The 14076-nt window shown below is 46.3% G+C and overlaps 1 protein-coding gene across 17 annotated transcripts in view; it reads left to right on the forward strand.

Moving 5' to 3' along the window:
• Positions 1 to 14076, forward strand: part of LOC139534171 (forkhead box protein P2-like) — a 113415-nt gene that overhangs the window by 74750 nt on the left and 24589 nt on the right. For 8 of the 17 annotated variants that reach the window (XM_071333021.1, XM_071333020.1, XM_071333017.1 and 5 more), the window contains 6 exons: positions 2059 to 2196; positions 3169 to 3228; positions 3682 to 3771; positions 5954 to 6137; positions 7050 to 7317; positions 9331 to 9435. In XM_071333021.1, coding sequence (XP_071189122.1) covers positions 2059 to 2196; positions 3169 to 3228; positions 3682 to 3771; positions 5954 to 6137; positions 7050 to 7317; positions 9331 to 9435 — 845 coding nt within the window. The remainder of the gene's footprint in view (positions 1 to 2058; positions 2197 to 3168; positions 3229 to 3681; positions 3772 to 5953; positions 6138 to 7049; positions 7318 to 9330; positions 9436 to 14076) is intronic. The other 9 variants (XM_071333019.1, XM_071333018.1, XM_071333022.1 and 6 more) reach the window with 3 other exon arrangements.

Here is a 14076-nt window from a genome sequence, read left to right on the forward strand (position 1 = left end):
ATACCACAACAGCCTTCACTCACGCCCACACACACACACACACACACACACACACACACACACACACACACACACACACACACACACACACACACACACACACACACACACACACACACACACACACACACACACACACACACACACACACACACCCTCTCTAAGACCCTAATGAACAATGGTGTCCAGACTAAGATTTGTTTGAATATGAATGTGGCGGTGCGGCGGGGAGGAGGAGGAGGATGGGGCTGGGGATGGAGTTTGACCTTCAGCTGTGATTTTCAGTTCATCAGGATTAGTCAAGCTGGGCGATCAGGAGCGCTAATGCATAATGACTTCTAAAATGAAAAATGTGTAGTGACCATGCAAATGTCTCAGCTAATCAAAGAGGGGAACCTGGGCAGAGGAGAGGAGGGAAGAGCAAAACAAGGACGTGTCAAGGCCTGAGAGAGATGGGGGGGGGGGGGGGTACAAGGAGAGATGTATGGAAAGTAATCAAGCAGCTTGATTAGACAGCAGCGTTGCACGTTAGGGGGACAGGAGGGTCTTATTGGCCCTTTTTGTCATGCCGTCGTAGTATACTTTCATAGCGACTATGTGCTAAACGATGTCGCAATTAGCGAGGGCTATGGAATGGCCACGACTACATACTAAAAGATTCAGTGTAGTCCCATTCTTTAAAGATGCCTGCAAGAGGTTTAATCAATCTTATTTTAGCATAAGATACTATTTGGTAGACTATTCTGCATCTGCAATGGTTGGATGTGTAATAGAATATTAAAATGACCAAAGCCCTTACAGTCAAATAACACTTTCAGATTAAACCGTGGCCCCAACAGGTGAAAGTGAAAGACTCTGGGGAGAGTTTCAAATTCCTTCGTTCAGCAGTTTTGAGTTTCTGTTCCAAACTTCACTGCAGCGTAGAGGAGTAAACAAACTCGTCCCAGCGTTTGTTTTCATTCCAGTCATTGTATAAATTTTTTTTTTTTTTAAATACCAGGCATGAAGAATTGAACATAAAGTGATAGAGACATTAGAGGTACATTCCCCTTGCTATGTGCTCATGCAGGCAATCAAAGTGAGAAGCAATGAAAAGTTGGATCTTTCTTGCTTTGTTATTGATCTGTTGTGTTAGAAAGTCACTATCTACTGTCTTATAAGACTTTGGCTGAGAAAAATCTGTCTTTGTTTTGTTTTGGGGAAGTTCTCTCGAGCAGTGTTGACAGCAGCTCATAGTCGAATGATTCTTATCACCTAAAAAAGTGTCATAGGTTTTTCAAAATGACACGTCAGTCAGGAGAAAGAATTAAACCTCTGGCTGCTTTTCGTGAGAATGAAGAAGTAGCAGAACTTCAGCAGAAAGGCAGCTGGTAATTCCACTCTATAAACAGAATTGTCTACTAGCACCAATCGCTCTTTTCCTCTCTGAGAAAGCTTCTCTAAGAATCATCTCCCTCTCTGTCTCTCCAAGGCTCTTTCTGAGTGATCTCCAACCCCAGGGTCTGTCTGGGTGCTTGCATGCTGATTGTGCATACCAAGTGTCCACTTCAACTGTGTTATTTTAATCAACTTTGGAGTTGTGCATTTTCCTGCTGTTTCACAATGGCCGCCACTGATAGGCATGCCTAAGGCGGTTCAAGGGTTCAGCTAATTAGGGTATACGTCTATTTAAATCCCTCTCTTCTCCCAGCGGGCGGACTGTCAAAAATAAGGCAAGGAAACACAAAGGCACAGCACCCATCCATCCTTCAGCACAGAGTGCCACAGCACAAGGGTGACGGGAGACATGCTTTCTCTACCTTTTGGTCCCCAATTACCATGCTCCCAGTGGGGTCTGAGGCCAGACCTGATGAATTCTCTCTCTCTCTCTCTCTCTCTCTCTCTCTCTCTCTCTCTCTCTCTCGCTCTCGCTCTCGCGCTCTCTTGGTCTCTGTCCTTCACTCCCTCTCTTTCTCTCTCTTTCTCTCTCTATGTATCTCCGTTGCTCCCCCCTTCTCTCTCTCTCTCTCTCTCTCTCTCTCTCTCTCTCTCTCTCTCTCTCTCTCACCCACCCTCCAGGTGCCGGTGTCGGTGGCCATGATGAGTCCCCAGGTGATCACCCCCCAGCAGATGCAGCAGATCCTCCAGCAGCAGGTCCTATCCCCTCAGCAGCTCCAGGCCCTGCTCCAACAGCAGCAGGCTGTCATGCTGCAGCAGGTACCTAACATATACACACACACCTAGTAGATACACACAGAGAGACACTCACAGTAACACACCCACCCACACAATCACATACACATCGAGAGACATTCACCTAGATATATACACACATAGTTAAATAGTCATACGCGCACAGTTACATGCATATGGTCACATAATGCCTGCACCCATTGAACCACACACACACACACACACACACACACACACACACACACACACACACACACACACACACACACACACACACACACACACACACACACACACACACACACACACACACACACTGCCTGTGTAGCACTGTATACACAATACACATAATGTACAGTACATCTACGCCCGCTGCGCCCTTGACACAGTTATAAAAAGAGAGACTAGAAGTGACGCACTTGACCACGTCACAACCAATTACCTGTATCCCTCCGAGGGTCTATTTCCTGGGAGCCCTTGGGAAAGGTAAAAGGTGTCAGGATAAAGACATAGTTACTGTAGTTATGAGGAAGTCAATGAAAGAGGGGTGGAGCCAGTACAGGAAGGGAGACAGGCTGGGTTATATGTGGAAGGAGCTGACTTGTAATTTCATCATTACTTCCTAGATAGACTACAGTGAGGAAAGCTTTAAGTAGGGAATTATTGTTTCATGAACTACCCTCTTTAGTGGAATTTATGAATGAATTACGTTTCAGGAAGATGTCCCATGCAGGCTAGAAACTGATTGCAATTTTCTATTCTTTATAAGACCTTTCTTTACCCTACTGTACCTCCTCTATCTTCAGGAGTCACTGAGAGTCGCATAGACAGCAGAGAGTGGATGTGATGTGTGATGTGTGTTAAACGCCTTACGTTTAGAGTGATGAATCCGTTCCTTTGAGTGTGCTGTATTCACTTTAAAGCATTTCAGTGCCTGTCAAGACATTAGACCAAAAACTGTATACTAGTTAATATGATTAATTGTGCCCCCTCCAGTACTGTGCGAGGCCATTTAAAGTCCATATGGAGAAGACATGGCGGGAGAGCGAGACTACAGTATGTGTCCCTTCCCCCCCTGCTAGAAAATGAATCAGATTATGTATGGCACTTCAAATATGTGTTATACGTAACCAACATGTGTCGGTGTTGTCATGGCACCTCATTTTCAACAACAGCAACAAAAAAACAAAAAAACAACGACAAACAAAATGAATTACAACATGTCAGAACCTTGGCGAGTGCTCTTTTTGCTGCTCTGGTACGGAAACAGATTCCTCATTAACTTTACAAACACATTGCTACAGTATCATACCGTATGATCAATATACTCTGTCTCAGTAAATCGAGGCTTTCCACTGCCCAAAACGACACACACCGTACCAATGAAACCAACAGCAAAAAAAGCATTTGCCAATGTCTATTTACATAGCCAGAAGATAATATGGACATTCTCCTAGGTTACCTGGAATATTTTTTTTATCATCTATCTCTCTTTCTTCCCCTTCCCAGCAACATCTGCAGGAGTTTTATAAGAAGCAGCAGGAGCAGCTACACCTGCAGCTTTTACAACAGCAGCACCCTGGAAAGCAAGCGAAAGAGGTGGGTATCTGTTTAGACCCGGAATGGCCTGACAGTGGAAGTGGGTGTGAATGGGATTACAGGCAAGACAAGCAGGGAAGAAGTCTAGAGGATGTCTGTTCTGGCTGTCTCACTCAGTTCAGTCTTCAGGTTAGCAGCCGTGGTTTTGTGGGATTCCACAGACCAAGCTAGCTAATCCAAAGCCAGTGTTCTCTAATGTCAGTTAATGGTTCTCCCAGTGTTACTGGATGTGTACAGTATGTGCCTTTGGTGGACAAAGCACTGACACTTGTTATCTGCCGCTGGGGGAGACTTGGGGAGAAATGACGGGGGGGGGGACGGGGTTCTCTCCCTCCTTCTAAAACATGTAAATGGATGGACGTGACGTTAAATAGCTAAAAAGCCCGGTTTGAGCCGAGAGAGAGGACCGAGTCACAGGGTCTGCTGATTAATGAACTGCTTCTGTGGGTTTGGGCCGAGTGCGAGGAGCAGAAAAGTTAGAGTGTGACGCGCTCATAAATCACACTGACAGCCCGCCAGTCTACCGGGCGAGGCTCGCAGTCTGTCACAGGAGCCGAACATCGTAGCACGCCACGCGCTGTGCCAGGGCCAAATCTAAACAAAACATGGGGAAGCAGTTAAATTGATCAGGAAAAGGTATCGCAGGCACCTTTTTCCCAGACACATCTCTCTACCTCTCTCCCTCTCTCTCTATCCCCTCCTCCCTCCCTCCATCTCGCTCTCTCTCTGTCTCTTCAAGCGGCCCATTATGTGGACCATACAGGAAGCTGCTACTGACCTCCCGGAGGCTTTGTTTCTGTTTGGATTTGTGAATAGAATTTTCAGCCCTCCGTCGCCATCAAATATGGAATAGAAATCGCTCCCTTATTTCTCCAGAGACAGTGGGTCCAATCCACATGACTTGCTCCATTATGCAGTCTGTTTTCCAGTGAGCGCATCACAAGTTTTGTCTGTCCCCCCATCCCACCCCCCAGGCTAGAAAGGAAAGGGTCTTCCACTGCAGCTTGTCTCTCTGTGAAGTGTGACTTCCTCCACATATATCCTCGGGAGTGTCTCTCCACAACTTGATGGCCACCTTGGTCTTGTAATTCTTGTCAAGAAAAGCAAAACATTTATCCTAGACTCTCCTATAATAACAAGCTTTTCCTTGAGCGAATTGAAACAAATTGCAATGGAATCTGATAGTAGAAAGATAGTGGAGGGAAAAAGAGAGGCGGACAGAAAGAGAGAGTGAGAGAGAGACAAAGAGAAAAAGAGAGGAGAGAGAGAGCGATGTGGAGCTAACAGAGCCAGTTGTATGATAGCTCCAGTACCTCCCATGTTTCCTAATAGACCACCAGAGATCTCATCAACAGCCCACTGAGGACTAAACATGTTTAGCTGTGAAAAAGAGGTGCCATTAAACTGGTAATGAAGTAATGCTCAGTTCTTGGCATGTTTACTGTTATAGAAACGGATTATACCATGGTGATACACAGTTACCTGTCTGATCGACATCTGCAATAACATCAGCTTATAGTTCTGGTTTATAGTTGTGTTTGTGTCTGTGGGATAGTACTGTTATGATTAAGCCACACAAGTCTGGCCGTTTTTTCCCCATGTTTTTCTGTGGTTGCTTTCTTTGGCAGTTGTTTCTTGTTGTTGTTGTTGTTGATGTTATTGTTTAGCTCGGGCTGTCTGGCTGGCCCAGTGGTAAACAGGGTTGGGAGGGTGGGTGGGGTGTGGGCGTAACGCTGGTGTGCTCAGTTGCTGTAAATCTCCCAGCGAGTTCCCCTCGGCCCCATAAGCTGTAATAGACCATCAGCAAATGGAAGACAATTAACTATCAGCTGTGGGGGGGAAGGGATTACCCAAGGCTTAATATCACACAGAAAACTCATCTCATAGCAGTCTGGAGGGGAGAGTGTAGTCTATCAGCCCAGTGTGCCTAGCTATGCCTCGTTCAGCAAGAGGAGGAGACAGAATAGAACAGGAACTAGGCAAAAAAGAGGCGAGGAAAAAGAGAGAAAGGAGAGAAGAAGAGAGACAGGCAGTAGTTAAGATCATGGAAGGAGCACCGGCAGCATCGGCAATGGAAGTATCCTCGTCGTCGGTGTGGGCGCCCACTTCCTTGTTCATTTGTGTCATCTGTGCTCCTTTCCTCCTCCACTCCTCCTCCTCCTCCTGCTCCTATTCACTATAGCAACAACAGCAGCAGCAGCATCAGCAGCAGCTCGCCGCCCAGCAGCTCGTCTTCCAGCAGCAACTCCTCCAGATGCAACAGCTCCAGCAGCAGCAGCACCTGCTCAACATGCAGCGCCAGGGCCTGCTCTCCCTGCCCCCGGCCCCAGGACAGGCAGCCCTCCCCGGGCAGACCATGCCACCAGGTAAAGGGGTGGCTGAAGGGAGTGAAGGGGGAGAGGAGGGGGAAGGGGAGAGAGCCTGGGGCTTCTGGGGCTGGGGGGCTGTAGCGCACGTGACTGCCGGCGGCCACACCAATCTATCTCTCTCTCTCTCTCGCTCTCTTCCCTTTTTGTTTCTACCTCTTTCGCTCTCCCTCAGCTCTGCCTGTCTCTCTGTCTCTTCCCGTTGTCTGTGAGTGTTTTTTTTTTCTCTCCCTCTATTCCCTCGCTCCCTGCTCACCCCTCCCTCTCTGGGTTGTTGTTGTTGTTGTTGTTGTTGTTGTTGTTGTTTACTGCCTGCCTCACAGTAGGCAGCGAAAGAAAAGAGACAAGAGGAGCCGCTTCCATTTTCTCTCGCCTCGCCAAGAAGTAAACACGTGTTTACCAAAATGGCAGGGGATTAAAAAAACAACAACAACAACAACAACAACAACAACAACTAGGAAGAAACAAAATGAAGGGGGGTTAATTACCAGTGTGGAGCTGAAACAAAAGGGCAACGCGCCGTTGATCTAGCTAGATAATATCATTTGTGCTAACTGAATTCTGCTTCCTCTATGAATGTAATCCAGTGGCGGCCATTGTGGATCGATGCCCGTGGATCCCTGTAGATTTCATTGGAACACTGCATTCTTATTAAGCAGAACCGCTGACAAGAGATCATCCCAGTTAATCTCTCAGTGTAGCCGTGTGCCATTTGGTTAAAATACTAAGCCTGAGCGGTGTATCAACAAGTAAGATAGAGATGTATGTAGGCAGTAAACAGGAGGAAGTTATTTGTGTTGGTTTGTGATGACTCTGTGTTTACGTAGTCTACAATACATCATCTCCGGGCATAGTAGTGATTGTGTAAATGGATTGTAACTGTGTTGGTCCTCTGTTTCTCCCCTCTTCCAGCTGGACTGAGCCCAGCAGAGCTCCAACAGTTGTGGAAGGACGTGACCGGCGTCGGCCACAACATGGAGGACAACGGCATCAAACACAGCGGCGGCGGCGGCGGCCTGGACCTGACCACTACCAACTCTTCCTCGACTACCTCCTCTACCCCTTCCAAAGCGTCACCTCCCATCTCGCACCACTCCATCGCCAACGGCCAGTCTCCCGCACTCAATTCCAGAAGAGAGAGAGAGCGAGAGAGGGAACGGGAAAGGGAGAGGTACGGAAAGTGAGCTACTCGTCCGCCACCCACTACACAACACATTGTAGACACAGAAGTTAGGACGCACCAAAAGCTTGTTGTTGGCTGGTAGTTGTTTGTTGTTTCGATGGCTTTTAATAATGTACAAATACATTTGATATCTGTCTATAGAAACTCCCGATCAGAGTATTTGTCCCCCGTTTAGAAAATGAAAAAAACATATTTGTTCCTGCCGGGTTGAACGTGATGTTTTGTTTGTTTGTTCAATAGTTTATTAGTGTCTTGGTAATATTCAAAAACCAGCCTCGGCCTCCCTAGGGACAGCGTAGGATGCTATTGAACACAGTTACTTACACCATATCAAAAGCAAGGAGAGGAAGACACCGGCAGCAATACACTGCTGTGCGAGCAGAAAGCAAAGGTAACCACCTCGTACATTAAGTATTTAGTGGCTCTATCTTTTGAAATTACCTTGCTGCTCCGCTTGTCATGTAAACAGAATACGTGATGCCAAGGTGGTATTTTAGAATGTTTATCCTTGTGATGCCGCCTTTATATGTGGTTCTGACTGTAAGAAAACACTGTTCACATATCTGTCTATCTGGTTCTATGCATTATTCAAGGCTCTTTCCTGCGATATATTAAGAATGTGGCGTAGTGTAGCGGTGTGGAGAGACTTCAGTGGAGGCGGATGTGTTGCGTAATTGGTTTAAAGTAGATGCTATCTGCTACCGCCACTAAAAAGGGGCTTGAAAAAGATATCTTTAGATGTTCCCCTAAAAGAGAAACAAAAACAGGAGGAGGCGGGAGGGGAAAGAGAAAGCACTTTTTATCTGTTATTGTCCCCCGGGGGGGTGTGGCGTCTCGTAATGATCGAACACGGAGTATTGTCAAGGAGAGATGCTTACTAACACACAGTGGATCGATGGAGGGAAAGCCTGCCTGTAGAAACCGTGTGTGAGCTCTCACACACACACACACACACACAAAATCCCCCTCACACACACCGACACACAAGCACACACACACCCTCCAACCCGCCAAATACAGAAACAAGTGGAGCCGAAAGGTTAAACCGTCACTTTTAATAGGATGTGCTGTCTACTCGGGGTCATAACTTATTTGGGTGCCATTATCCAAGCAGAACCCCCTCTTGTCCTCAAAATAACATAAATGACGGAGAATATTATTAATCTCGTGATGAAAATTATATGGCCGTCTGGATTTTTCATGTTTACTTGAAAGCCCTCTGTTGATCGCTTTACAAGATGAAGAAGTAGGGGTCGGGGGAAAAAATAAAAGGAAATTGGTCAATCTGTGAATGGATTGGCTGGATGTTTTTTTCACACATTGTTTAGGGGTTTGCAATAACACTGGGGATAGGTAAACCTCTAGATCAATAATCAGATGTTAACCATATTGCTAGGCCACCCGCCCTCATCTTTTCTCCCTTCTGTTATTAGGAACACCCTAGTCCCTTTATAGTGCACTACCTTTAGCCAGAGTAGCAAGAGTCTCATGGGCTCTGGCAAAAAGTAGTGCACTATATAGGGAATAGGGTGCTATTTCAGATGCAGACAGTAACTTCCATCCTTGGCTTAATTAGGCTCCTTCCCTCCTCCTCCTAGCATCCTTGGCAGTTGAACTATTCAATAGAACAGGGCTGAATTGACCTGTTTTGACCTGCTTGTCACTGATGGTAACCTGACAGCCACCAGCAGCCTCAAGCCATTATGGCTTTTTTGATGAATCTGACGCCAGTCTACCCTTCTCTCTCTCCTTCTCTCTACCTCCGATCCTTCATTTTTTTCTCTCTCTGTCTCTCTCTGTCTCTTTCTTTCTCCCTCTCTCCCTTTGTCTCTCTCTCTCGCTCTCTCTCTCTCTATCCATCCCCCCTCTCTCTTTCTCCCCCTTCTCTTTCCCTCTCCTCACCTCTCTCTCTCATCTCGCTCTCTCTATCCATCGCTCCCTCCTTCTCTCTCCTTTTCTCCCGCTGTCTCTCTCCCTCTCTCTCTCTCGCTCTCTCTCTTCTCCCCTCAGCTCATTACACGAGGAAAGCGGAGCCTCCCACTCCCTCTATGGTCATGGGGTGTGCAAGTGGCCCGGTTGCGAGAGCGTCTGTGAGGACTTCGGACAGTTTTTGAAGTAGGTCTTACTCTGAGAATGTGCTCTACGCTGTGTCTTATACTCACCTTCCCTTTCCTGTACTGACCGACCTCATATATCATCATGTTTTAGCTTACACTGTGAATTTACTTCATGACTGTGCATTACGTTACAGTCTCCTGTGTTAATACTACAAAAAAAAAGTACAAGCTCGATGACAGTTGCGTTTAACAACCACGGGCCAAGACAACGGCCCCCCATGATATCCGATAAAGCTTCATGTCACCCAGCCAAGCGCCTCTCGTGCCTCTTTCCCACAGCAGAAACGACGTCTTATGTTCCATGGTATAAAAGTTGCCATTCATCAACTAAGATGAGCTTAGCTGCTGTACATTTTTTGTTTCTCAGTATTGAAGCTGCAGAGGCCTATTCTGGGTTATTTTTCCACAGAACCAGAGCGGCTCTTTGCGAGCTTAATCGAGGGGGGCCCAACAAAGAGATAAACACGCTTGCATCTCAGTGGGGATATTTGAACGTGTAGATTGTATAGACTGTCAGGCGGCTGGCTACATTAACTCTAGATGTAATTGATCTCCGATTTACACCCAAATCTCCTCTTCAGCTCGCAGAGTTGCCTGATAGGCTGGTGTGAAGAGCCTCAAAAACGAATGGCAACTTGTAAGGACGCGCAAGGGGCCCCACAATGGCTGCATTCAGTGTTGTCATGGCGCCTGCGGACGGACTGAATGAACTCTTCATGCTCCATCAACAATTTAGTTAATTAGCTCATTTGTAATTGGTCTGCTTTGTTGTCTGGGATGTTAGTGGGGGACATCAAAAGGGGAAGGTGTTCGCTCGTGCCATAGATTACAGGTTATCACGTTGCCATTCTGGAGTAGCGAGGTTCTTTCTCTCTCTCTTCATTCGAAAAGAGAGAAAAAGGGTCCGAAGCGTTCATTGGAATATTCTAATTAGATTTGTAATTAACTGAGAAATAATGATCGCGTCGAGCGTTTTCACGGGTGTAAATGTTCATGTAAATTCCACACAAACTCTTTTGAAATTGGGATATTGTTCTATTTTGGGGAGGCAGATTCTTCCTTACATTACAGTGCTGTAACTCCATAACCGTGGTTCTGTGATGACATGGAAGCCCACCAGGGCCAAACCAGAGTTGTAGGATTTAGGTCAGGCAAAACCAAAGGCAGTAGCTTGGTTAATTATACCAGCATGTGCATTAGGGCTAATGTGTGTCTGTGCAAAGAGAAATGACTGAAAGCCAGACTGGCTTAATATACAAAACCTCTACAGACCCCACAAGTGAGACAGACAAGACATTTCATGTGCATTATATCAACGCCTCTGTTCAACGGACAGGCCAACAATAGACGCACCTTTGAATTCATTATTTCCAGGTGTATTTTAATGGATATGATGTGCTTATCCCCAGGGGAAGATGCACTGCGTGGAGCAGCATGGTGGATGTGGGGGAAGGCAGTATAGTCAATACTATAAGGTTACATTATAAACTGGGTGGATCGAGCACTCAATGCTGATTGGCTGACAGCCGTGGTACATCAGACCGTATTTTTAGTGCTCTAATTATGTTGGTAAGCAGATTATGATCGCAGTAAGGCACCTCGGGGGTTTGTGATATATGGCCAATATACCACGGCTGTGGTACAAGGGCTGTGTCCAGGCACTCCGTATTGTGTCGTGCTTTAAGAACAGCCCTTAGCCGTGGTATATTGGCCAAATACCGCACCTCCCTTATTGCTTAAGTATATTCTGGCGGAGGCCCTGGAGCAGAGGAGAAGTTTACCTTGCAGCTTGAGAAAGATGTTGGCTGTGTGTGAGACTGCATGGCTATAGCGGATTAGTGGTCTATAGTCATACACTCAGTTCACTTTGTCTTACTGAATCCACCCGCTACTGTAAATGGCCTTCCATGTAAACACGGCTAAGTATGTTTACTGTATGGACATCTTTATAGCTTAGTTTCTCATTTAGGTTAGGGCATAGGTACACAGTAGGCTATAAAACATGTGACTGTATATATTCTTTAAGAACAGTGTAGAAAAAAGGATTGCACAGATATACTTTACAGTAGGCATATACTTTACAGTAGTAGACTAGAAAGAGGCGTTGCAGGTAATTCTCTGACAACTGGTATAGTATGGAAGGGACCCTGCTTCAAACAACTGTCTTTACAAAACAGCCTTAAAGATTCTGGGTGAGACTCCACGTCGTTGCATCCAGCCTGCGAGGAGTCAGAGGTTCATGTACTGTAACCGGCACATGAAAACAGACAGCAACAGAAGACAGCGTGATCCTGGCAGAACAAAGATGGCTGCTTGTCTGCCTTGCCTTGGAGGAGCTATCGTCTGTGTCAGGGAGAGCCTTTTAATGTTTTCGGAGATGCCACTCATCTCCTCGGCAACAGCCAGGTACACACGCACTTTAAAAAGGTTTACATAAAATAGGTGTCAGAATCAAATGGCACTTTAAGACGAGAATGCGAGGAAGGGGGGAAACCTAGGTAACCTGATGGTTGGTTGCTGGAGGTATGAAACAAAATCTCATGCAGCGGGCGCGTTTAGTCATCGTTTGTTGTGTTGCGGTAGGAAACTTGTCAAGATCAGCATTTAATAGCTCTTCAGTGTCTCTTTTATGTGTGTTCACCTGGAGAGCTAGCCTAGAGGTTGGCTGGCACGTTGTGTTAGCTCTGTAGTTCAAATGTAATATTAGCGTGGGAGTGTTCGAGGGGGTGTCGGGGGGGGGGGCGTGTGTGTGGGCCTGTGCGTGCATGTTGATGCATGTAAGTGTATGTGCTTCTAAATAGTTTTGAGGCGCATGTATTTTCAAGGAGGGTTATACAGGAATGAGAATAACTAATTTCACACACAGGTTTGTTCTTTTAGATTAGTGTTACAGTGATATGTATACATTTGTGGGAATGGTACAGTACTGTACAGTGCAATCAATGCAGAAATATTTGATTCATTCACATCACATACCTTTTAATACTCATTCTGTTTAGTATTATTATATAATGCTTCCTGCTCTGTTCCCTAGTTCTATATTGATTTACTCTCCCATCTGTGATCTCACACACACACACACACACACACACACACACACACACACACACACACACACACACACACACACACACACACACACACACACACACACACACACACACACACACACTCATCCATCCGAGAAGAGTTAGTTACCGTTTGATTATCATCTCCAATTAAACATCCTTCAACCCGTCAGCCCATATATATTCATACCCACCATCCGAACCTCCAGCATGCCCCGACCGCCAACCCCTCGGAGCAGGGTCTCCCTAAATCGATGCACCTCGCCGTCTACACAGACAATTTATCTGCCTCCTCACTTAACTCTTCCCCTCTCCCCCTCCAACGCCATGTCCCCCTCTTCCCCCTTACCCAGCAGGCAGTAGCATCAGAGAGAGAAATGGCAAGCGGAGAGAGAGAGAGAGAGAGAGACGTTAACCTGACCGCGAGTGTCTCTAACCGTTGCTTAATTAAACCCACAAGGCAGTAAGAAGCCCCCGGATAGGCCCCCTTAGCGCTACTCTGCCAGACGTCTGGCTGGGTGTGACAAGACCTTTAAAACTGAGGGCATTACATTAGTTATGCATATGCTGCTGTCTGGTCTGGTGTGGGTCTGCAATGTGTGTTTGTGTTACTCTGCGCCATGCTAGACAGTCAGGGAGGATGGAGGCCCCGGCCTAGCTAGCATGAAGGGTCTGGGTCGACGAAGCTGTGATGGGACACATGGACAATTAGGCACAGCATACTGTACGTGTGCTTGAAGGTATATTAGCAGGCTCTAAGCACTCTCAGTGTATAACTTCAGTATATTGTGTATATATTTGTCTTAGTGGTCGGTGAGGATACAAAATGGACAACATAATATGATACTCCATAGGAATAACTATCCCAAAGTGTATAACAGCTACTTCTCATAAACTAGGAACCTTTGCTTTGTTTTTGTCTAGAAAACCCTGCTATACTCAACACACAACTGTATTAGTGTGGCCTCGCTGTCTCTGAATCGCTCCATCTGTCAATCTCCCCAGCTCTCCCTCTTTCTTTCTGCCTTCCTGTGCTATTGGGCCCATCACATTGGTTATTCCCCTCTCAAAACAAAAATCAATATGCCTGTAAAGTGACCCATAAATTATGTGGTGGCTCCAGAAATGTTTGTTCAGAGCTGTCTTTGTGAAGGCGTCCGGCCTCTCTTCCCTCGCTCACCTCTCTGTTTGAACTGCTCTGAGTCTGACTGGGCCCGGCTCATTAGGGGATATTCTGGTGACGATGACGGATAACCTGTCTCTCTCGCTTTCTCTTTCTCTCTCCCTCCTTCTCTTTCTATTGCTTGTTGTCTCTCACTCTCTCTCTCTCACTCTTTCTGTGTCTCTCTCGCTGTCAATCTCTCTCCCTCACGCCATCTCTCTCTTTCGCTCTCTCTTTCTGTCTCTCTATGTCTCTCTCACTCTCTCTCCCTCTCTTACACTCTCTCTCTATTTCCCTCTTTCTTATGAATGCATAATAGCAGCGCTGGCCATTTGAATATTTCATATGCAGGCCGTAATCTGTTTGTAATCGCCTTGCTAACTGGCCAGCAGGAGAAGAAGAGGAAGAC

Source organism: Salvelinus alpinus, chromosome 11 (genome assembly GCF_045679555.1).
Source record: "Salvelinus alpinus chromosome 11, SLU_Salpinus.1, whole genome shotgun sequence".
NCBI lineage: Eukaryota > Metazoa > Chordata > Actinopteri > Salmoniformes > Salmonidae > Salvelinus > Salvelinus alpinus.